This window comes from Mesocricetus auratus, unplaced genomic scaffold (assembly GCF_017639785.1).
Source record: "Mesocricetus auratus isolate SY011 unplaced genomic scaffold, BCM_Maur_2.0 Super-Scaffold_100042, whole genome shotgun sequence".
NCBI classification, from domain to species: Eukaryota; Metazoa; Chordata; class Mammalia; order Rodentia; family Cricetidae; genus Mesocricetus; species Mesocricetus auratus.
Genome location: NW_024429219.1, coordinates 4,714,489 through 4,740,455, shown reverse-complemented (window position 1 = coordinate 4,740,455; position 25,967 = coordinate 4,714,489). Strand labels below are relative to the sequence as shown.

The window sequence follows — 25,967 nt, the reverse complement described above, 5'->3', positions numbered from 1 at the left end:
CAGCCCTCAGACCCCCGCTTTTTACCTCCCTGCTCATCTCACCAGGGTACACGGAGGGAATGTTCCAGGCATCCAGGTTACCCAACAACAAGCCCAACTGAACATCCCCCACCGGCATGTGTGTGGGGCCAGGTAAGGAATAACAAAACTAAACAGAAAAGCTGGAAGGCCACAAGGTGCTTCCCCACAAGGGAAACAGCACAAGGGAGAGGCATTGGGGCCTGTCCAGATGGGTGTGGGTGGTATTCGAACACCTCACAGAGAAAGACGACTCCCAAGCCAAGGCCTGAGGGAGGAGCCGGGTAGCACTCTAGACAGAGGAAGGACTCTACTCCAAGATCATAAATCCACATGGCGGGGTGGGGAGGATGGCGTCCCTGCAGTCTCCAAATGATATTATGATCCTGCAGAGCACAAAGCAAGTGACAAACAAAGATGTCCCCGAGGATGAGTTTCCAGGCTTAAGATCTCACCTGCTTATAACACAATGCAGGCCACCTGAGCGTTCCTCATTCAGCCTGCAGTGGCCACACTGCCACCCCAAGGGCCCCAGTCCTGAAGCACGCCTCATTACGAGCAGGTGTAAGCGACGTCCAGGGCCCTCTCTTGAATTAGGATGAACAAGGGCAATGTTTATCCCTAAGGCACCCAAGCAAGCCTCAGAGACAGGAGTGGGGCCCCTCTGCAGTTCTATACCAACATCTATATGTGGACTGATTACAACAATTAATTTAATAAGGATTCTTCCACACAAACAATGTATCATTTTATTAGCAAACTCTATAAATGTCAGTGGGGCAATTCGTTCTTATTAATTTTCTAAAATGAAATTAACAGTAGCTGCAAACAGAGCTTGCATTGCCTTCCCATTCAGGGGAGTATTGGTGCCATTAATTCCTTACTATCAGGAGACCGGCTTGTGGGAGCCCGGCAGTTAACTGCACCAATTAATTTCAATACTGGGAACGGTGGGGGAGGGGAACCCAAACTTAGCTCAACAACTAATTTAGGAAGGTCCTTGAACAACCAGGGCGACTTGTCCTCCTGGGAGCGGAAGCTTTCAGGCGTAAACAGGGAACACGTAGGAGAATGCAGCGGGAGTCCGAGTGTTCACTCTGCCTGGAGTAAAGAAGTTCAGACTCCCCAGAGCCTGAAGGAAATCCTTGGATGCCGCCAGCCATGACCCAGGCCTCCAGCGACAGACATGGACACTCACACCTGCAAAGCAGGGTCATAGACGCTATCTTCCCTGTGATGCTCCTGATGACCCAGAAAACACAGACTGGAGAGGAGCTCGACTTTCTAACAAAGAAGAAAAAGCGGGGAGGCTGGGTGTGGCGGTACACAGCTGTAATCAGAGCACTCGGGTGACTGAGGAAGGGAAGGAAGAAAGAGAGGGTGAGAGAGAGAGAGAGAGAAAGACAGACAGACAGACAGACAGACAGACAGACAGACAGACAGACAGACAGACAGAGGGGTGGTGCTTTCTAAGGAGCTTAATGGATTTTCACGCAATAGTTGCAAGGCTGCTAAGTGACAGAACTAAGCCTCAACTACAAATCTGTCAATATGGAACTTTTTCATTCCTTGTAGTGACAGATTCACCAGATGCACCTGTGGCGCTGACCACACCTGTTTGGGCGTGGTCACAGGTGTGTATGTGAGCGTGTGGGATTTGGTCTGGGGTCCGGGACAGGCTTGCTCTCTCTTGGTTCTGGTCAGGTCACAGAGAGCAACTGGGTATGGATCCTCGGAGCTGGAACTGGTGGGTCATCGGTTTCTCCTGTAAGTGACTTCTCCCCGAATAAAATTAACCTATACATATCTTAGTCCCATGTATCTTAATCTGTGCACCCACAATTCCTCCTCTTGCTTCATATGTCCCTATACCTCAAGATCCATTATACTTCAAGAAGTCAGAGTCAGTATGACCAGAAGTTACATCATCTTCTCAATCAGTCCCCAAATTCCTGGGCTGAAATGTGAGGGGGAACGCCATCCTCGCAACATTCTAAAGTGTGCATGAGCGCATGCGTGCAAACCCCGCCAAGTCCTGGAGACTTTCATTCCGTCTCATAAATGGCTCTTTCCTCCTGCTTGGATTGGGAGAGTGTGGTGGTTAACATTATTAACCCAACAGAATCTAGAATCACCGAAGAGGAAAATCTTTGGATATGTCTCTTAGAAACTTCCTATATTAAGTCAATCGAGGAGTGAAAACACACCTTAACTGTGTGTGGTACCATCCCAAGGACGGGGCCTGGACTGCAAAAAAAAAAAAAAAAATGGCAGCACCAATCTCTCTCTGCTTCCTGAAGACTCCCGACGGCCCAGTGCCTCACCCTCCTGCCGCCCCGCCTTCCTTGCCAGACGGACTGTTCAACCTCAAACCTTGAGCCAAAATAAGCCTTTGTTTCCTTAGGTTGTCCCTTGCCAAGTGTTTTGTCACAGCAACAAGACACTGAGTGAATACGCCTTGTCTCATGAAGGAACATTCTAAAAGCCGGAACCCATTCCATCATAGCTCAGAGGGGACAGACGGGCCAAACTCGGGACCAAGGGGGCAGAGAACCTGGCTCATTCCAATCCTGGTCTGAGCTGACAATGCCAGAGACTGTCGTGCTTGTCCATGGGTCGCAGACCGACAACTCCACCTTTTAGATGCCACCCTGTAACTGGTGCCCTGAACGCCGCCTTCCAGTTAACATAAGCAGCTGGCCCTGTCACTGCTAATAGAAACATCGTGGCAACTGAAAGAGAGTGGCTGCAGACCTCTGATGATTTGGCATGAAACATATCAAAAATAAAAACTTAAAGAGTTGGGCAGGAAATAAGAAGCTGTCTTTAAAATCAGCCCCAAATCCCAGGCTCACCATCCTTCACTGATAATAACATCACTTCGGTGGGCAGGACACAGGTCGGCTATATTTTCGCCAATTTCCTCCAGTCCCGGGTGGCGAGAGAAGTTAAGTGTTTGTGGCAGTTAGTGGGTTCAAGGACATTTACTGCGTAATATTTAGCCATTGCTTCTGATTTGGGAGCTCTTTCTCCCAGAAATCAAGAGTAACCCGACTTTATTGATGTATAAAACACACTGAGATCCAGGCAGCAGCTAAGTTCCTTTCCCCTTTTAAAGAGTGTGCGCCACTGACAGCAGGCGGGCTCTTTCCCGAAATAAACCGCCCCCCGGCCCCCTGTCCCCCCTGCACCTGCCAGGCAAGTTTCCGTGTGCCTGGCTGAGGGGTGGAGCCCAGAGTCAACCTGTGAAAAGTTCCGACAGCTGCTGCCCAGTGTCTAGTCCCTCTCATGGCATTCACCACCACCGTCCCGGACGAGTTAGTGAGCGGTCCCTTTCACGGCCATCGAGCACAACATGCAATGACAACCCGTTACCCTGCATTGTGGGGCCAAACCTGGCAATCCCCCAAAAGCAATCGCCTAGTCTCACCATACAGAGCTGGAAAACTGTGATAGGCGGGACATTACCTTGTCTTAGGGGATGTGGTTAGCCATTCTTCGTGTTTCTCAAATGTTATTAAATAAGCCGCAATTTCCTGAAACAGAAAAATAAAAAGATAATGATAACAGTTAGTTCATGTTGGACCCTGAGAAGCAGAAAAAAAAGTAGTTATTTTTTTTCCAGGCGGTTGTGCATCTTGGTCAGTATGGAACTTGGTCAGATTCTTCTAGAAAAATTGTTGACCGGGACTCGGCCTCTCTTTTGATTCCCTGAGTCCTTTTCACTCAGCCATCCACACAATCACCATCAAAGCCTGAGTTTCAAAGGGAGAGTCAGTGGCAAGGACAAAATATTTCTCTGTGGAAGGAAAACATCAGAGACCCTTTGAGATCCCAAATGCCATTCACCTGAAGGAGAAAAGCACATGCCAACAACAGGTCTTGGTGTATACTCTGCTTCTCCAAAACAGGGTGTCTTTCAGCTTTCTCACCAAAGAACTGCATCTGCTCAGCTTGACTCCCAACGCCCACCCTGTAGTGGAATCACAGAGAGACAGAGACAGAGAGCAGAGAGAGACAGAGAGAGCGAGCAGAGAGAGAAAGGGAGAGAGAGAGAGCAGAGAGAGAGGGAGAGAGAAAGAGAGAGAGCAAGCAGAGAGAGAAAGGGGAAGAGAGAGAAAGAGAGAGAGAGAGAGAGAGAGAGAGAGAGAGAGAGAGAGAGAAAGAGAACCATTCCCACTGCTAGCATCATCTATTGAGCAGAGCCTCAGAGGGCCAAGTCAGCTGAGTTTCAGGCAAACATGGGGAAAATGTGAGCACCTGAAGGCAAATTAAATATTTATAAAGACAATAACATCATCACAGATAGAATTACTTATTTATTAATAATTTCCACAAGGAGCCAATGAGTGACATAGCATAAGACATTGCCCTATCTCTTAGACATGACACGGCCCATTACTGCCAGATCCAAACAGATCTGCTAACACGAAATTGGCTGGGATAGTAAGTTAATTAGAGTTGGGCTAGTACATATTTCCTTTGATCTTGGTGGCAATGTGACACAGAGACTCTGCCACCGACAGTCAGTGAAATGCAGAGCATGGGCCTCGGGTTCACTCTGAGCTCTTGCTGCAGGCACAGCAACTCTGAGCTCCTCGGAGTAGAGCAGGCCATCTGCCCAGAGACCAGCAGCCTCCTGGGCTTAGACATAGTGGATCTGAGCACTGTGACCAGCAATGGCCCACATGGCCTTGGGGAAAAGGAAGAGACAGTCTCAGCATCAGGTACACAGGTCAGTTGTAGGTAGAAATAAGACGTGCCGTGCCATGAAGACCACCAGGGCCAGTGAAGACCAAGACTCTCTATAGTCATAGCAAATGGCCATCACCACATACGTTGGAACCAAGAGCCCAAACCGCCAAGCCTGGAAGACTGAAGCCTACAGCAAGAACTCAGGAAATACCAGTGATGACAAAAGCAACTGCTTCTTTGTCTGCTCCTAGCATTGATTTTTAGCTAAAGAAAGAATGAGCCCAGTGGGCTCTCATCCCTAACCCTCTCTTGGAGAAACTCCTTCCCTGAAGTCTCACCAAAGGTTAACGATCCCGTGCCCGGGCCAGCCCTGCTTCTCTGTCCAGGACAGGACGAGTTGTCCATCTTCCACCCTCCCACAGCACTTTCCTCAGTACACAGGATTCGTCACTGCGTATCCTAATTGCTTGTTCACTCAGGCAGCATCCCCATCAGACCACGCAAGGGTAAGGGCTACGTCACTGCTGATGCATTCACAGGACTTCATGGTGTCCTGGAGCATCCGGAGGAAACCTGAAAAAATGCCTGTTAGGTGCAGGATGAGCTGGTAGACGGGTGGGTCAATAGGTGGGGAGGGGGATGAATGGTAAGGGAGCTGGCTAAATAGGAGTGTGGATGGGCAGGTGCACAGGGGGATGGGCAGGTGCACAGGTGGATGGGCAGGTGCACAGGTAGATGGACAGACAGGTGCACAGGGGGATGGGCAGGTGCACAGGGGGATGGGCAGGTGCACAGGTAGATGGACAGGCAGGTGCACAGGGGGATGGACAGGCAGGTGCACAGGGGGATGGGCAGACAGGTGCATAGGGGGATGGGCAGGTGCACAGGGGGATGGGCAGGTGCACAGGGGGATGGACAGACAGGTGCACAGGGGGATGGACAGGCAGGTGCACAGGGGGATGGGCAGGTGCACAGGTGGACGGACAGGCAGGTGCACAGGTGGATGGACAGGTGCACAGGGGGATGGGCAGGTGCACAGGGGGATGGGCAGGTGCACAGGGGGATGGACAGACAGGTGCACAGGGGGATGGACAGGCAGGTGCACAGGGGGATGGACAGTCAGGTGCACAGGGGGATGGGCAGACAGGTGCATAGGGGGATGGGCAGGTGCACAGGGGGATGGGCAGGTGCACAGGGGGATGGACAGACAGGTGCACAGGTAGATGGACAGGCAGGTGCACAGGGGGATGGGCAGGTGCACAGGGGGATGGGCAGGTGCACAGGGGGATGGACAGACAGGTGCACAGGGGGATGGACAGACAGGTGCACAGGGGGATGGACAGACAGGTGCACAGGGGGATGGACAGACAGGTGCACAGGGGGATGGACAGACAGGTGCACAGGGGGATGGACAGGCAGGTGCACAGAGGGATGGGCAGGTGAACAGGTGGACAGACAGGCAGGTGCACAGGGGGATGGGCAGGTGCACAGGGGGATGGGCAGGTGCACAGGGGGATGGACAGACAGGTGCACAGGGGGATGGACAGACAGGTGCACAGGGGGATGGGCAGGTGCACAGGTGGATGGGCAGGTGCACAGGGGATGGGCAGGTGCACAGGGGGATGGGCAGGTGCACAGGGGATGGGCAGGTGCACAGGGGGATGGGCAGGTGCACAGGTGGACAGACAGGCAGGTGCACAGGGGGATGGGCAGGTGCACAGGGGATGGGCAGGTGCACAGGGGGATGGGCAGGTGCACAGGGGGACAGACAGGCAGGTGCACAGGGGGATGGGCAGGTGCACAGGGGGATGGGCAGGTGCACAGGGGGATGGGCAGGTGCACAGGTGGACAGACAGGCAGGTGCACAGGGGGATGGATGGCTAGATGGGTGAGCAGGTAGATCTATGTATAGGGAGGTGAGTGGATGAGTGGGTGGGTGCTTGTGTGTTTGTTGGTATGAGGGTGGGTGGGGGAAAGATGAGTACACACTGCAGAAAAATGTGCATTCGTAAGTGAAATGTGTATGCGTCTCTCTGTATAGTGGTACATGTGTGTGGTAGTGTGTGTGTGTATTTATGCATGTATGTATATGTATGCATGTATATATGTACATGTATGTATGTATTCAAGACTGGAGATAGTTGAAGTGAAAGCTGAAAAGCTGCATAACAATACCTGTGGGATATGGCCCTACAGCTGTTTAACTAACTGAGCTGCCCCAGAAAGACAGCTCAGCGTCACAGCAAAGCACCTGTCTTCTGTGACCTGGCCTTGGGCCCCGAGTTTGCCAAAGATCAGCTGCTCACCTTGAGCACATTGCTTGCCTCCTGTATACCTCAACTCCCTCTGCACAGAGGAAAACATAGCTCCCAGAGCCGTTACAAGGAACGGTGTGGTCCCTATACCACACTAACAGCCACGGCGTGTCTGCGGACAAAGGCTTCCATGACCAGCATTGCATGGTGTGAGCTACCTGACTAGAGGCCCCCAACCCCCCAAGGAGGTGCCACGATGGTCCAGGCCACTGCTGGGCTTATGGACATCTCTCCCTAGCCCCTCCTCCTCACACCCAACTCTCCAACACTCACAACGAATGGTAACGCTGGGACCGTTCAAAGTCGCTGGATTCAACACTGTCAGTCAACCACTGTGTCCCATGTGTTCTCCCAAGATGCTGAGAGCAGACCGTGGCTAACACACACACACACACACACACACACACACACACACACACACACACACACACGGTCAGCCGCGTGCTAGGTGGCATCTCCCTGCCGTAACCTCAGCGGAACTGGTATCCAGAGTAACCTGCCATGCTGACTAGATGCCCAGTGTGTTGACTTGACACAAGCTGGAGTCACGTGGGAAGAGGCAGCCTCAAGTGAGAAAAACGCCCCCACTAGAATGGGTGGCACATTTTCTTGACTGATGATTGGTGTGAGAGGCGCTCACTGTGTGACGTCGGCTCCTGGGCTGGCGGTCCCGGATGCTCTAAGAAAACAAATGGCACGAGCCGTGGGGAGCAAGGCAGTCAACAGAATCCCTCCGTGGCCTCCTCTTCAATTCCTGCTTCGAGGTTTCTGTCTTGACATCCCCGGGATGGCGGACTGTGATACGGACTGGAAATGAAGTCAAACCCTTTCCCCCTCACTAAGTTGCTTATGGTCATGGTGCTTTTATTGCTTCAATAGAAACCTTAAGACACACGCAGATCCCTGCTCTAGCCAAGGGTCACAACCCCAGTGACCCAGAAGATCAGGGCACGGTATACCCCCAATACCCTTACATCTATAACTTTATTCCCCAGACCCCCACACCTGAGGACCTCTGTAAATGTGCTTCCGGCCACATCCGCCACAGCCTAGCAGGGCCTCCTGCTGTTGCTGTCCTCTGAAGAGAAAACCTCTCTGCACCCTTGCCGCACTCAGGTTCTACACTAAAGACACTGAACACCTACTGTGTGGGAGTGCGGAGATTAATTAGCCCTTGAACTCACAGTCAATGAAGGGAAAAAGACATTTCAACAACAGAGCCATTACCCTACTACTGCAGAGCCACAGTGTGTTCAACTGGATAGCAATAGGGTTCAACTGGATAGCCAAGGGTTCAACTGGATAGCCATAGGGTTCAACTGGATAGCCATAGGGTTCAACTGGATAGCCATAGGGTTCAACTGGATAGCCATAGGGTTCAACTGGATAGCCAAGGGTTCAACTGGATAGCCATAGGGTTCAACTGGATAGCCATAGGGTTCAACTGGATAGCCAAAGGGTTCAACTGGATAGCCAAAGGGTTCAACTGGATAACCAAGGGTTCAACTGGATAGCCATAGGGTTCAACTGGATAGCCAAAGGGTTCAACTGGATAGCCAAAGGGTTCAACTGGATAGCCAAGGGTTCAACTGGATAGCCAAAGGGTTCAACTGGATAGCCAAAGGGTTCAACTGGATAGCCAAAGGGTTCAACTGGATAGCCAAGGGTTCAACTGGATAGCCATAGGGTTCAACTGGATAGCCATAGGGTTCAACTGGATAGCCATAGGGTTCAACTGGATAGCCAAAGGGTTCAACTGGATAGCCAAAGGGTTCAACTGGATAGCCAAAGGGTTCAACTGGATAGCCAAAGGGCTAGCATGGGCCTACTAAGCTAGTATGTAGCCAAGCAAGGCACCAGGAAATCACACTCAATAATGAGCTTCCCTTGATCACTGGCCACTCTCTCCACCTTCACCAAGGGAGGTGTGTGTGTGTGAGTGTGAGTGTGAGTGTGTGTGTGTGGTATTTCTCCCAATCTGTGACACCTCCCACACAGCTTGGGAGAACGCCCATCGCATTTAAACACCAGCTCTTCTGAGCAAGGAAATGAAATACTTGAAGCCAGGCCCTGCCTCTGCATGGTCAGGATGGCTGGACACCAGGGACTTTTGCATGCTCCTGCTGGCCTCCACATGTCCTCGAAGCATCCGAGTCACCTATCTAACCTTAGCCTCATGCTGTCCAGTCTTACCAGACCATTGCCTTTTCCAGAGTTCACTCCTTCCTCTCCAGACAGGCAGGTGGGGGGCTGGAGGTTGCCCTCTCAAAGCTCAGGAACTAACTGAGTAAATGGAGACACCAAGGAACAAACAGCCTCATAGTAGGGGGAGTTTAATGAGATGAGGCAGCATAAGAGGCATGGAAATTCGGAGTAACTGGGCACGGAGAGATGGCTCAGGGGTTAAGACTGTGAGCTGCTCTTGCAGAGGAGCCCAGTCCAGTTTCCCACACCCATGCCAGGGAGCTCATCACTAACTACAACTCCAGCTCCAGGGAAATCCATGCCCTCTCCTGGCATCCACAGACACCTACCTGATGTGTGTACATACCCACACAGACACACAGAGAAGACACGTTGTAAAAAAGCATTTCTGAATTAGTAAGTACAGACACAAACATTCACAGCAACATTACTGGCAGGAGCTTAGAAAGAGCCAGAGGCCACCCAGTCCGTAGATGGACGAACGAGTCCACAGAGGGACTAGGAATGTGAGCCAGGGCAACGCCCTGTCCCAGAGGGCTGTAACACGGACACACCGTTAGGAAGGCACAATAATGCCCCATGGAAAAAGCCTACCGCAACAGGCCATGTGTTGAGAATGCTGTTGATGGCATTGCGCAGAACTTCCCAATCAACTGGAAGAGAATATAAATGTGTGGGTTTTGAGGGCTGGGGATGAGGGGGATGAGCGACTGATCGAAGAGCATGGGGTCTCCTTTTGGGGTGGTACAGATGTTAGGAACTACTAGGAGTGCTGGCTGCACACCGCTGATGCTCCAGAGCAGCCGTTCTCAACCTGTGGGCCATGGTCCCTTTGTGGGTCGAGTGACCCTTTCACGGGGGTCACTTAAGTCCATCAGGAAGCACAGATACTTACATTATGATTCGCAACAGTAGTAACTTTACAGTTATGAAGTAACAACGAAATAAGCTTATGGCTGGGGAGAGGTCACCACAACACGAGGACCTGCATTAAAGGGTTGTAGGATTACGGAGGCTGAGAACCACTGCTCTAGAGTTTACGCAAGTAAATTTTATCTAATTAATTTTAAGAGCAAGGAGAGAGCCCATGCATCCGGCTAGATGTGGCTAGGTGATGGAGATACTAGCTTGCCCTGCCTACACAGCAGACCCAGACTGATAGAGCCATCTGGGCACATCCATTGGCCTCCAGCCTCCTGCTATCCCAGCATCCTTCACTCACCCCAGACCCTGCATTGACACTAGGAAGAACGATTCCACTGTCAAGATGAAGAAATTCACAGCAGGCTCCAAAGCAAAGACTGTCCAGCTTGCAGGTTTTAGAAGCGCAGTTTGTCCTTTGGATGCTCAAACAGAAAAACTGCTGCCAAAACAGTGTGTGTGTGTGTGTGTGTGTGTGTGTGTGTGTGTGTGTGTATGTGTGTGTGTGTGTGTGTGTGTGTGTGTGTATGTGTGTGTGGCCGGGGCAGGGGCGGCAGCCTGTGGGAGACGGAACCCACAGTTCTGTGGACTCTGCTATGCATCAGCAATGGCCCCCACCAACAGGAAGGCAGAAGGGTTGTGCCGGGGGTGGGGGGGCTGTCGTGAAGGGTGAGGGTACAAGAGGGGGCAGCACAGCTCTTCAACCCACTACCGAAATCCATCATCCAGGGGTGAGTGATGTTGCCAGGGTCTGAGAGCCTATGGTGGTGGTGAGCCAGTGGGGCACTTGGAGGCCTGTGGGCAAGAGGCTGCTGTGCTGGCCTGGGTCCTACAGTTCTGTCCCTCCTTGGACCCACTCACCATCTCTGCCCACTTCCCTCTCAGGTCCTGGTTCTCCCCCACCCCCGACGCCGGGGAATCGTCTGACTGTCCCTCACCGCACAGCAGACTGCAGACTCGGGGACCTGCTCCGCAATGGCTGTGGTAATCTAGGACCCCCGGCACACAGCGCTCTCTGCCGTACGGCTTTGCATGGAGAATCAAAACCTGGTGTCCCTATACAGCCATAGAGCCCTGGAGTTCTTGGATGCAAAGGTGACTGTTGGCTCAGTAGAAGGCTGCATGGGAGTGTGCAAAGTTCTCCTACGCACAACAAAGACACAGAGCCACACGGAGCCTCCCTTAGTGCAGGGAGAAGGGGCAGAGACGGGCAATGGAGGCTGTTGCCCAGGAACACCATGCCCATGCAGAATGCTCTCCAGAAATGCGCACCCAGCGTGCCCCCCCATAGCTCAGGGCCCACCCTCAGCACCAGCAGTGAGTAGTGGGGCCGTATGCCATCACATGCCATCTTGAAATTTCAAGGAGCTACATTTTTTAAGGTTTAAAAAAATGAGAACTTTAATAATAGGTTTTATATTTTAACCCAAATGTATTCAAAATAGAACATCGCTAATTTTGGAAAGCAGTCGAGCTCCTTCCTATTCTTCATACTATTTTCTAAACCTGGCATGTGTTCCCACTCCCAGCCCACCTCAGCCAGGCTCGAGGGGCCAAACAAGGCTGGTGTGTGGGATGGTGGCCCTAAATAGACACCGTGGGAGCCTGTGACAGACGGAACCTTCTGGAAGCCAAGTGGAGTCCGTGTGGGAAAGAGGGGCCCACCGTGAGCAGACACTTCCCTGCAGGCAGGACTCATTGTCACCTCAGTTTCCCTCAGAGTGGAGAAGCTGTGGGGATCTCTGGGGTGTGAGAGGCCCCCACCTGTCTGCAGTAGAATATAGGAGTCTGAGGGGGGCTTATCAGTGCTGTGGGTCTCTGCCTGGGAGGTATACATCCCCATAGACACACACACACTCACACACACACACACACACACCATCTGTTTCCACCAATGACACACAACAGTCCAGCACAGAGTGGCAGCTTGCCTTCCAACAATCACACTAAAAACAACTCTCAGAAAAAAGGACAAGTCCTGCCCAGACTGCCTGCCCATCCCCTTACTCCATCTTCAAGACACATGCTCAATGTCGGGGAAGAAACAGTCTGTGGACAGGCCCTTGGTGCTTTCTGGAAGGAATTATACAAACAACACTGATAACATGTGCATGTCTGTAAATGTGTGCATTTGTATACATACATGTGGGCATATATGAGTGGGTATTATGTTTGTGTGTATAGTGTATGTGTGTGTTTGAGTATGTGTATGTATCTTCGTGTTTGTGTGTGCGTGAGTGTGCTTAGGGGTGTGTGTATGCATACACTTAGATATGCATGTGTATGTGAATGGGTGTGTATATGTATATATGTGTTTATGTGCATTTGGGCATGTATATATTATACATGGCTGGTAGTATCATACATGCTCATGTGTGTTTGGGTATGTGTATTTGTGTGTGTTTTGGCTGTGTATATGCTTGTGTGCACATATATATTTTTATGTATGTATGTACATATACATATTATATGTTTGGGTGTATATATATGCATATGCATATATGTTGGTATATGTTTGTTCTATAGTCTCCAGAGCACCAGTAATAAAAACATCTCTGTGGTCTACACAGTCTCAGCTACCTTTTGCATTAAAAAGTGGGTTTTCAACCAAGGGGTAATTTTTAAAGTTTGGCTTTTATGAGAGTTCTGCACAAGGGTTTTATCTGTGAGGATGGACGCTGAGGGGAATAGTCAGTGCTCTGCTAGCAGCTGGCCCCAGCATCTGCTGGAGCCACAAAATGCAATTATATTACTCCCAAATGTGAAGTAAAAATATCTTGTTTCCAATACTCTTGGTTTTAAGGCTCATCCTGAGCGTCCTCTGGGCATTCCGGCGGTGCCAGCTCTCCGTGCTATGTACTTTATTAGGGATGTGTGAATGTCATATTAATGACTTCTAACCAACATGTTTACAGTGCAAGAAAATTTTCCCAGAATCTGCCACTCACTGCACTTCACTAAAAATAATTGGCTCTAATTTAAATAAATAACCATTCTATACCCCTTCCCGGTGGCAGGTATCCCCAAATAAAGCCGGTAGGTCCATTTCTGTGATGGAGATCCCACCTGGGTCCGGTGGTAGAGTCCCGTCTAAACTCTCTGGACCCATCCTCTTGTCAACGGCCAGGGCATCTTACCTTCATGGCATCAGGCCCATACCTGCATGAGCTACTCTGGGTCCCCGCCCACAAGTTAGACCAACTCCCCAACTCAGAGCGATGAGCAACCCTGTTAGAAGTGGTGAACTTATGGATGAGTGGGTTTCCCTTTTTTGTTTCCCCATGGGCCGTGCCGTCACTACACTGAGAACACCCCATGTGACACCGGTGGTGAGGGCCTCTGGGAGACCGTGTCTGAGAGACTTCCAGGGTGGTGCTGAACTCAGAGTTCACGCCTGACAGCCCGGCCTTCTGAAAGAACCACACAGCCTGGCACAGCTGTCCGTCTGTCTGGGGTGGGGTGGGGAATGGGGACGTGGCTCTCCCGGTGCCAATCAGGGAAGAAGCAATGAGTCGCCACAGACACTCAAGAGACGGCGCAACTCACACCGTCCCAGTTCTGATAGACACTCACCACCGCCGTTGTCTGGCGAGTCATCGAGGGCCTGCTACGCACCAGACACTGTGGCCTAGTGGACAAAGAGAAAGGAGCGATGGTCCTTGGGAAAACCATTTGGGAAGGCAGACAGCTGTGGGATGCAGGGCTGCCTTGTCAAGCTCAAAGCCTGTGAGGAGGTTCCATTAGCAGTGCGACCGACGAACCCACGCTGAGGAGAAAGGGTGGGGAGGTCGAGGTCTTTGGCTCAACCTTGGACAGCTCCGGGAGTGAGCAGGTGGCTGGCAGCCAGGCAGGATCGTGGCAGGGACCTTGGGGCAGGTTGCAGCATGTGCAGGGACCAGGGACAGTCAAAGTGTTCGGGGAACATCCACAAATGAAATGTCTGGAGTTGGCAGGGTCGGGGGGGGAGGAAGATGAGCAGTACCTGAGCATGGGGGGTGTGGAGGCCCCAGACTGGGGAGCAATTGAAATGCCAGGCAAGTAGAGTCTCGACCATGAGAGACAGGGGCCAGGAAGGCTTTTAAGCAGAGGGGAGGCGTGGGAGGATCACGGAAGGCTTTTAAGCAGAGGGGAGACACGGGAAGAGACATGCTTCAGCAATGCCACTTGAATGGCAGTGCAGCAGAGGGGGGACCTCTGGGAGACTGTGGCGACAGTCCAGGGAAGAGGCGGGAGCCCATGGAACAACCCCAGTCCGGAGAGAACACAGTACAGAGTAGACGTCTATAAAAGAGAAGACACTGAGATGCGGGACCCAGGTGACGGGCAGGTGACTGGGGGGTTTGAAGCCAGGGGTAGCCACCGGCAGCCTTGTGGCTGGGCCCAGAGTCAGGCTGGCAGGCTTCCGCATGGCATCTCTGTCTTTTGGATTTTCTGCCAGTTGAAAGACGAGGGGATGGGGGTCCCCAGATGTTCTAGAAAAACAGTCAGACACTGATGGGTGTTCATGTGGAACACTTACTGGCTGGTGTGGAGGACGCCCACGCCTCCATGGCTGGACCTGAGATCTGCAGCCACTCGTCTCCCCCCCCACCCCCAAGCTAGCTTCCTTCACTAACTATACGCATTTGACCTTAAAGCTCCTGATGTGACAGTTATGACATTGGAAACTGAGTGGATTGGAATACCACGGGCCAATAGGGGCTATCTACAAACACAGCTTAGAACACAGACTTTAAAGAGACTGGAACATAGCCGAACACTCGCCATTCCTTAACGCAGTAAGTCGTGCTGGTGCGAAGCAATCAGGAGAGTAATACCACCCCAGTCTCTGTCTCAATGCCAATTGTCTCACTATTACTCATCGCTCTAAACTCTAAGTTCAGCCTTCTTTGTCTTTTTCATGGAGGCTGAAGCTGGGCCCTGAAAACATCTCCCCTCTGCCAGATTAGGAAAGTGTTAGGATTTATAATTAGGGCACCACAGGGAGCCAGGAAAATCATTCAATCAGTGAAATATTTGCCACATAAGCATAAGGTTTGGAGCAGAACCCATCTTAAAAGAAAAATTAAGAAGTTGGACACGGTACTGCACACTTGAAATCTCTGTGCTGGAGAGGTGAAGAACAGGCAGATCCCTGGGCTCACGGGCCAGCCAATGTAGCCTACCTGGTGAGTCCTGAGCCAATGCAAGAGCCTGTCTCAAAGAAAAGATGGTAGCTGAGGGACAACGCCCAAGTTTGACCTCTGGCCTCCATATTCACGTGTAGACATACAAACGCGTGAAACCGTGGCCATGTACAATGACGGAGGGAAACGGCACAGCCCTGCAGTTCCTGTCCTAGGTGATGTTACTGCTTCCAGCACGGTTACCTAGAGATGGAACCCAGCAGCATGCAGTCACACCCACAGGACCCAATCCAGCTTCAGCCGGCTCTTTGCCCATTGCTGTCCTCAAGAAGCAGCGACCACTCCTGAGAGCCTCGGCTCATCTCCTTGGCAACCGCATGTTCGTCTGGAGGTTACACACTCTTTTTCCAAAGGTCTGAACTCTAGCCGGTGGGGTGCAGAAGAATCCTTTCAACCATCTATTGACTCTCCATCCATGGCCTAGAGGTCATACCTGCTCTCCTGACCTGAATCTGTGAGACTCCTTAGGACCATCTTTTATCCCTATGAATTAGCTATCTTCTGCTAGATAGATTAATTTTATATATTTACCTGTTTATTTTCTACTTATTCACTGAGAGAGAGAGAGAGAGAGAGAGAGAGAGAGAGAGTGTGTGTGTGTGTGTGTGTGTGTGTGTGTGTGTGTGTGTGTGTAATACGGTGCCTATGGAAGTCAGAAGAGGGTGTTGGATTCCCCTGTAGCTGGAGTTTCTTATGGTTGTAATCTAACACGGATGCTGGGAACTAAACCAAGGTTCTCTGCAAAAAAGTAGTATGCACTCTTAGACGCCGGGTCACCTCTCCAGCCCTGCCTGGGTAGCAATTCCTCAACTCCCTGCTAAATAATAGAAGTGTGTCCTAAGTGGATCCCGGCCGATGTGAGAACCGCCCACAGCCAGCCACCCCCAGGCATCCCACCAGACATCCCCAACCATCCCCCAGCCACCCCACCAGCCACCCCACCAGCGTCCTCCATCACTCTGCTCTATTATTTTAAGATGGGGCTGGAAGAGAGGTTAAAGCGTACAGCGGGAATGAGAAGGAGGGGGCCATGTCTTTGGGGAAATCCCCAATGTATCCATCGCAGTGGGCGTTCTACAGCAAGCTCCCCCAGTGTCCACTAGATGGTGGCTTGAGGCCCCTGAAGGGACCTGTGTCCTATTCTAGGGCTTCTGAGTTCTGAATCCACCTGTGTATGTGGATAAAGAGCATCTCTTCTAGAAGAGAACGCCACTGCTTTACTCTTCAGACATCACCCTGTGCCTCAGCTGGGATAGCGCAACTATAATAAAGTTAGGTCATATGGGTAATATATGTAGATCCTTGGTATAGGTTAGATGATTGGGTTAAACCATATTATATATATATATTGTGTGTATATATATATATGTGTGTGTGTGTATATACTGTCTTATATGTGTGCATATATTGTCACATATCTATATATTTGCGGTTCAATTGTTGAATATATATTCTCTTGGGGTGTGTACAGCCAGCTACACACGTCCGTGTGTGTTCACAGAGGATGAAGTTGCCTTCCTCCGTTGTTCTCTGCCACATCCCTTTAAGACAAGGTCTCTCACTGAACCACAGGCTCACTGCTTTGGGTAGCCAGGCCAGTCAGCAAGCTCCTGAGATCCACCTGTCCCCATCACACTACACAGACATGCACAGCCACGCATGCTTCTGGCATGGGTGCTAGGGATTCGAACTCAGGTCCTTATGCTTGCTCAGTAAGTGCTTTTATCTATGGAGCCATCTCTCCACAGCCCCAAGGTTAACTGCATTTAATCAGATTCCTTGAGGTATAATTTGCATATAGTAAGATGCATCCTGCTTCATAACATACAAGTGTGAGCATTAATCTGTCGTTACATTCAAAATGTAAAACCTTGACAGAGCCAGGCAGGAATTTGATTGACTTACAGAATCTTAGGCATGCACATACACCCTCTCTGTCTCTCTCTCTGTCTCTCTCTCTGTCTCTCTGTCTCTGTCTCTCTCTCTCTCTTGCACACACACACACACACACACACACACACACACAACCATGGATGCTTCCATTCCAACTTGATCCCTATGGAATTTTCACCTTTCAGCATCCAGATGACCTTTGTTCGGTCTGCAGAATTTCACCTATGTACACAAGTCAACAGAACAACCCAGGGGAGCCAAAGGGATTTCTGGAACAATTACTCTGCAAAGCCCGAGCTCCTTCTTAATATTCCACCCTGAGATGTTCTGAATACCTCAGTCTCTCCAGTCTCTGCCTCGTGTCTCCGATCAGGCTTTCTGCATTCTTCTTGGCATGGCACTCTGAACCCATGGGTTGGAAATGCAAAGAACTGCATGGCTCATGGCCTCTGGAGTGGCTACAGCATGGCCCCACCATAGCCTAACCACTAAACACGCTTTTTTGTGCATTTTGTCCAATTTCATCGTAGCAAGAGGACAAATCTGGTTCCAGCTACTCCTACGGGACCAGCAGCAAAAGCTTTGCTATAAGTTTTTTTTACATTTTACTGAATCCCAGGCAGGTCAGCCGTCTTTGGGTAGAAGACATAGGTTGCCTTGAGAAGCAGAGTTAAAACCTTGAGTGTGCCCCATGGTCTCAGAGAGAGCCTGTCACAACACCTATGAGGAGCTAGGCAAGCTCGAGTGCCTCAGCGTGGAGCGAGAAATGACATCAGTCACGACTCCACGCTGCCTCTGCTCTGTGACTAGCGCTGTCTGTCTCCTGTGCCCCCAGGCGAAGACTCGGACCTCATGGGTTCTGCTCAAGACCTAGAAGAAACTAAAAGAGCGAAGCCTGTTGCTTCCAGAGCCGTGAAGCAAAAGCTGTTCTGTGAGAAGCTGGCTTCTTCCTCAGCCTTGGCAGGGTTCTGTCTGCACAGAAAGTGTCACCAACAGCCGCACACTGCCAGCTCCCATTAAGAGTGAGGGACAAGGGAAAGCTGCATAAAAACGGGATGCATCCACTTGGGGCTTTGTGGAGTTACTTCCCTTTGAGATAAATTCTGAATTCCTGGCTAAAGTAAATCAAGGTGCTCTCTCTCTCTCTCTCTCTCTCTCTCTCTCTCTCTCTCTCTCTCTCTCTCTCTCTCTCTCCCCATAATGGTCTGTTCTAGCATATTAATCAATGTAGTCCCTTTGAAATGGTTTTCCATCACTCTAAGAGGTCAGGAAAACCTTGAAGCTTGTTAACAATAACGCTGGTTCCGTGGAGGCAGCAGAAATGGATACCAGATCTTCCCACCTCCAGGACAAGCAAAGCCACCTTACTCTGGGCAGCTCCATGTCCTTACAGGATAAACACCAGTCCTCATCTAAAACTGCACCATCACCCAACAAGACTAATAAAAAAAGAAACAGAAGCCATCTTAAAATTAACACTTCCAGGACACGGAAAACAGTGATCAAATGCTCCTAGTGTCCCTCCCCACAGCTGACAGCCCCACAGCCATCCTAACACCCCATAATAGAATCCCATTGTCTACAAAAGAAACTCGTTCCAGAGGAGAGTCACAAAGAAAGAGAGAATCAAAGGAGAGTGGCAAGGGGGAGACTCCTGTCACACACCTCTGCTCCTGGAAAAGGGACACGACACTCCAACTGAACCAGACACAGGGCGAACAAGAAGGCAGCTCATTCCTGAAGTTGCAAAACTGAGCATCAAGGGGAGGCACAGGAAGTAGGACTAGAGAGTCTGCTTCTCTCTTTGCTTAAGGATTTAATGTGGTGTGTGTGTGTGCGCGCGGCGTGCGTGCGTGCGTGCATGCCTGTGTATGTGTGATCATCTGGAGCTGGAGTCACAGGTTATTGTTGAGTTGCCCTGTGTGGGTGATTCAAACCAAACTCTGGCACCTTACCCCTCTTGCTAGAATGTGGGGCTCATCATTTACTGGCTACTCCCCAGCCCCCATGGGGCTACAGGCACACATGTGCCAAGCCTCGTTTTTTATGTGGGTGCCGGGGCTCTTAACTCAGGTCCTCGGGGTTGTGCTGCAAGCACCCTTGTCCTCTGAGCCCCCCCCTCCAGACTCAGGGCCTGCTTCTTTCTATTCAGGTGCAAGCTGAACAGATGTTGACTGCACAGAGTGAGAAAATGGGCCAAGACAATTACCTTCCCCAACATTCCAGAGGTGTCTGTTTTAGTTAGGAAAATACAGGGGTTTCCACGAAAGTAAGGAGCTAGGACGATTCATTAGCAAGCACCTCAAAACCTTAATTCACACTTCAAACAAACAAGTTAATTGTGTAGCTAGCAGAGTGTGACTTGATTATAGGCCACCAGTGGCCATTAATAGATGAAAGGTGTTTGGGTTTCACTAGTGTTTGAATTTCATAACCCACCCACACAAGGGGAGGCAGACTTAGATACTAGCTCCGTTTGCTAACACCTGTAATCAGGAATCCCATGTGGAAAGCAAGCACCCCAGCTTTGAGCTCCTGGGAGTGAAGACCAAACAAACAAAAGGACAACTCATGAATTGTAGACAGTCATTTTCTCTCTGCTGCTCCAAAGAGGGGCTGAGTTTAGTCTCAGAAGACCATAACACAATGCAGAACACAGCCTTCCTATCTGACTCACGACTCAAATGGGCCCCTGCGAGACAGCTGCAAAGGGGGTCCACAGAGGGGACAGCCATGGCACCGGGCTGCAAACATCAAGCACACACAGCTTGTTCTGGCTGAGGATAAACCTGCCTTGAGTTCCCTCTGGTGAGTCTAGACCTCAGACTCTTAGGTTCCATTAGAAGGCTAAGAGGAAGGGCTGGAGAGATAGCCAGTTGCAAAGTCCCCGAAGCCCAAGAATGGAGGCCTAAGTGTGGGTCCCCAGCACCCACATAAAAATCTGGGTGCAGTAGCACGCACCCATAACCCCAGTGCTAGGAGGATGCAGAGAAAGGTCAATCCTGGGGTCACTGAATGGTCAGCTTAGTAACCAAGTTCCAGATTCAGAGAAAAATGCTGCCTCTTACTAACAGGAAGGGTGATAAAGGAAGACACCTGAGGTTAACATCTGGCCTGTCTACACACACAGGCACTCACAAGTACTCACAAGCACACACACACACTCACATAGACACATACACAGGTACCCACAAACTCCACACACACACTCACATAGACACATACACAGGTACCCACAACCCCCCACACACAGACACATACACAGGTACCCACAACTCCACACACACACACACACTCTCACATAGACACATACACAGGTACCCACAAACCCCCCCACACACACACACACTCACATAGACATACACAAGCACCCACAAGCACATAGGCGCACATTTACATGGATACACACACAGGTGCCCATAAACATACTTGTACATACCCACATGGACACACACAGACACACACAAACATACATGCACACACTCATGTAGACACATACAGGTACACACAAGTACATATGCGCACATATGCACGTCAACACACACACAAGAATACAGGTGCCCACACACAGTTACCCACAAGCACACACACACACTCACATAGACACACGCACACAAGTACCCACACACCTGGAGACACACAGCTAAAAAAGATCTATTTTCCCTCCTTTCTCGCTTTTTATAACATCCAGCAGCCAGATGAAAGATAAAGAGCCAAGCAGCACCACAGCGTGTCACACCCATCAGCAGGGCTCCCGGGAACAAGCCTCACTCAATCAAATCCATCTGCATGAGGACTTTGTGAGGAGAGAGCATGCATACTGTCAAAACCGTAAAATGGACCCTGCTTTCAAAGGGCTGAAACAGGGCGGCGCCGGCAGAAGGGAAGCCTGGTGCGGTCTTCAGTTTTTGTTTTGTGGAGGTGGTGGTGGTGGTGGTGGTTTGTGTGTGTGTGTGTGTGTGTGTGTGTGTGTGTGTGTGTGTGTGTGTGTGTACTCCTATATGGGGGGTGCATGTGTGTGTCAGTGCATGTACACGTATGTAAGTGCACGGACACATGTGTTGAGGATGAAAGACAAGCTCGGGTGCCATTCCGCAGGGTCCATCCACCAATTAGGCTAGACTGTTTGACCAGCCAGCTCTAGGGCTCCTCCTGCCCCTGCCCCTGAGTACTGGGGTTACGGGTATATACCACCACATATGCATTTTTTTAAATGTAGGTATGGGAGGTGATGCTCAGGTCCTCATGCTCGTGTGACAAGCACATCATTGTCCTTGAGTAAAAATTAGTTTCCAGCAAAGGGAGACCCTCCTTGATCATCATGGTACTGGTCAACAGAGTCAATGCAAATGATCTGTAGACATCTGTGCCCCCAGAGAGCCACTTGGATGCAAAACTCATCCTCACTCGCAAGCACTTGAAAATCTTTGGGGATCTGAGTCATGCATTTGAGTAAATGCGAGCCTCTGAGAAGATCTCAGCATTCTCTCTAAGCTTACAACCCTAGAAGACAAGGCACCTTAGCACAGATTCTAAGGTCACTGAGAAAGAAAGTCCGGGGTGAGCGAGGCCCACCCAGGCCAGACCTCAGCCTAAAACACATCAAAATGTGAGAAAAAGAGCTGGTACACTGCCCCTGGATTCTGAGCCACCTGGGCACTGTCCCCGGTCCTGAATCAACTTCAGGCGCTGTCCCTGGTCCTGATCATCAGGATGCTGTCCGTGGTCCTGACCACCGGGGTTGCTGTCCCTGGTCCTGCCCCACCAGGGTGCTGCCACTGGTCTGACCCGCCGGGTGCTGTCCTTGGTCCTGAGCCAGCAGGTCCGGGTGCTGCCCCTGGTCCTGAACAGCACTTCTGGGGCTGTGATTGTGGGAGCGGGGTTTTCCCAAACCTGTGACTGGGCACACACTTGTAGAGGACACAGGAAAACATAGCATGATCACCATGTCTCTCACTGAACCTAGAGCTGTTTCTCTGATAGGCTGGCCTCAGTTCTCCCCTATCTCTTCTCCCCACAGTGCTGGGCTCACAGGCACGCACATCCATGCTCAGTCTTTATGTGGGTACTGGATCGTGACTTAGGTCTTCATGCTTGCACAGAAAGTGCTCTTACCTACTGAGCCATCTCTCTGACCTAGGGTAGCTTTTATATTTTGTAGGCCTTAACCCATCAATGAATCCTGAAATCATTCGAGGTACACATGGCTCTCTTCGCGTCAAATGGAGTGGAGAAGAGTGCAACTGGAAAGAAAAGGTAAGAGGGCACACGTGCATTGTTTCCCTGGAACTTCTGTCCAAGTATTTCATCCAAGGTGAAAATACAGATGTGCATTCTGGGTCAAGACATAAAATATGTTGTTGGCTGCTTGCCAAGGACAAAATATTGAAAAATTCCTTCTCTGAACCACAGTTGCTTTGCTATGTCCTGGTCTGACCCGCCGGTCAGAACATGAAGACCCTAACCCTGTGCCCAGAAAGTGGCCAAAATGTCAGCTGAGAGGTGGCAGTCATTGAAAACAAGGGTTGTAATCCAGAAAAGCATAAAAACGGGACCTGCAAGCCCAGGAGCTTGGTAAGATGAGGGGTGAGGAGAGGGCACCATGGCCTTTGTGCCACGATTATCAACACTGGGAATTTTTCCCTCCCGCAAAGTTAAAACAGAAGGCAGGCTTCCAATTCTAGTTGTAGCTCCATGGTGACTTCAAGAAGGTAGCTGCACATGCCTACCCTTCAGGCGGGATGGCGCTGGCCACCGAGTGATACAGAGCCCTCATCCTCTGCTTCTCAGGCTCAGTGAAGGGCTTTGGTTTAGTATTGAAGGCATCACTGTATGATTACAGTGACAACTGCACCCATACACAGCTGTTATGGGGTCTAAGTGAACAAATTTATGCACGTTACTTAAAACAGGACCTGGAACTCACTACTGAAGCAAAAAGGTTAAATGTTACTCTAATGTCACTTAGCTACTAAATTAGGGTGGGAACTGTAAAAACTCTACATTATGCAACTATTTAAACCATTTGTGAGAGGCTGGAGAGATGGCTCAGGTAAGAGCACTGGTTGCTCACCCAGAAGACCCAGATTCAATCCCCGGCACCCACACGGCAGCTCACAACCATCTGTAACTCCATCTCCAGGGGATCTGACCCCCTCTTTCAGCTTCCATAAGTATTACACACATGTGGTGCACATACATGTATGTAGGTAAGCAAAACAGCCATACACATCAAATTAAAAGTTTAAATATTCATGGGCTATTCGGATGTCAGAGCAGGTAAAGGCAGTTACTGTCCAATGATGTCAGCCCTAACATCCTGTGTTCACTCCCCTAAGCCCAGGTAAATGTGGAAGGAGAAAATTGACTCTACAAGGTAGTTCTCAAATTACACACACACACTCTGTGGCACTCCCCACCCCACCACACACACAACACACAAACGCAAGCATGCATGCATGCACGCACACCATACACACACAACATGCATGCACACACAAGCATGTTCTCCACCACACACACACATGCATGCACATGCACTGAATTTTAAAACCATTGAGGGACACTTTAACACTTATGAGAGTGTGAAAAAAGAAAATATGACAAAAGTTGTGTAACATAATCTCAGACATATTTTGAAGAGTTCCGGGAGACACTTTATGAGAATATTAACAGTGGTTGATGCATTTCTGTGCACTCTCTTCTACTCTTCGGTTTTTCTTTTCTACAATTAGCATATGTTTTATAATTAGGAGAAAACTATACTTCAAAGACTCTAACTCAAAGTCAAAATGGCTTTAATCTTGAAATGAAAATGTGCCATTCTGCAAGGCATGCAATAGAGCTGGGTAGATGGCTGAGGAACGCGGTGTCTTTCCTTGAGACACAGTGCAGGATGCTTGCTGGCTTCTCTGATCCCTCGGTCGCACTTCATAGCTACTTTCATGAAGATGGGAATTTTACCCCAACTTTTGATCTGCTTCCAGTCTTAAGTTAACGGTGATAACCTTCCAAGACCAGGACTGAGGCACCACAGCTCAGCTCTTCCTACCCACTCCTCCATACAAAGGACCAGGATGCTACTGGGAAACATGTATCTCAAGCCAAGCACTGAGCTCCCAATACCATCTCATGTAACCTTGCCATAATGTGATGCAGGTGTTGACCACGACCCACTTCACAGACACAGATGTAGGAGAGTTAAACATTTGGTCCCCAGCTGGTGATGATGCCTGGGGGGTGTGGAGCCTCTAGGGGGTGGAGCCTCACTGGAGGAAGCGGTCAGGGTGGGTAGTCTGAGGTCACACAGCCTGCCACATTCCCTGTGCATTCTCTGCTCCTCCTGTGGACACAACACAACCAGTCTCCTTGAGCTGCTCCTGCCATGATTTCTCCACCACGGTGTGCTGGGTTCTGGATTTGTGATCCTTCTTCTCATTTCTCGCCATGTCCTTCATCTCAGCATCAGAAAAAAGTGTAACTAGTACACTCTACACACAACAGACTCTCCGGAGACCTCCCCCTGTACCCCTCCAGCAGGTGAAGCCCACCCTACCAGTGGCTCCTCCAGTCACTCAAGAGTCACCCTGTGTCCTCTGCTTCTGGAGCATCTACAGCCAATCTGTCTGCTGTGCCTTCAGAAATGGCCACCCGCCAACACCTCTCTGCCTGCCACCCGCTGGAATCAAGCCGGCAGTGCCTCTCACCTGGATGGCAGCGATGTCCTCCTCCCTGCTCTCCCCGGGACATTCCAACTCCCCCAACACCAGTTCTGTCTCTCTCAGAGTCAAAATGAAGGTCTTTACAGCGACCTGCTGGTCCTGTATGATATACGGCCTCTCCCTTACCTCCATGCCTCACCTGCTCTGCCCCCTTGCTGCTGCCTTAAGGCCTGGTATGTCCCACTCCAGGACCTCAGTGTATACAATCTCAGAATATGTCCTGGCTCCATTCCTGCCTTCCTCTGGGTCCCAGTTCAGATGTCTTCTTGTTGGCGAGGCATTCACCAACCACTGGTGACAACAGCAACATCCTACCGAGCGCTATCCTCTTGGCCCATGGCGTGTGTGTTCCCATCTGACTTTCTGTGATATGCTGTGGTTTTTGCTATGGTTTGTTGACTGTCTTTATCTGACCTTTCACCCACACACACACCGGAACACAGACCCTCCCCCTTTCGGTCACTGTTGAACTCCTCAGGCCCTGGAACACTAGGCCAACATAAAAATTAATATCAAATGGGTGAATGATTGAATGAAAAACTAAACCTGATTAAAATCATTTATTCAATAAACTCTAGTGCGGTGTTTCAGACTTATATCTTATATTTCCACACTCCACATCCCCTTGCCTCCGGTTACTAAGACATGCTCCCTGAGAACCTCTCAAACAAGATCAGAGATGTCAACCAGCATCCATGGTCATGGAGGAAGGACCAGTCTCCATGCATATAAACCTCAAGAAGCATGGTAGGAGAATTTGCCTTTAATCCCAGCGAGGCTCAGAAGATGCCACAAATACACCAGCTCATACTCTCCACAGGAGAAATGGCCACAAGCAGGGACCCTCCTGACAGAGCCACAGGCCTCTGTCCATCCTTCAGACACCTCCATCCAGCTGCTCACTTTGGTAGTGATCCCCCAGACAGGAGGCCACAGTGTGGTGCAAGCATGTTACGGCCCAAGCTCCTGGTTTTAATTGGTCCCACACATTTCTGATTTTAGAGCATCTTTCA

At 50.3% G+C, this 25,967-nt stretch overlaps 1 protein-coding gene across 11 annotated transcripts in view; it reads right to left on the bottom strand.

Annotated features, from left to right (window-relative positions):
* The window catches only part of Camta1 (calmodulin binding transcription activator 1), an 814,893-nt gene that overhangs the window by 528,338 nt on the left and 260,588 nt on the right, over positions 1 to 25,967 (bottom strand). For all 11 annotated transcript variants that reach the window (XM_040734951.1, XM_040734950.1, XM_040734953.1 and 8 more), the window contains exon 4: positions 3,487 to 3,554. In XM_040734951.1, the coding sequence (XP_040590885.1) occupies positions 3,487 to 3,554 (68 nt within the window). The remainder of the gene's footprint in view (positions 1 to 3,486; positions 3,555 to 25,967) is intronic.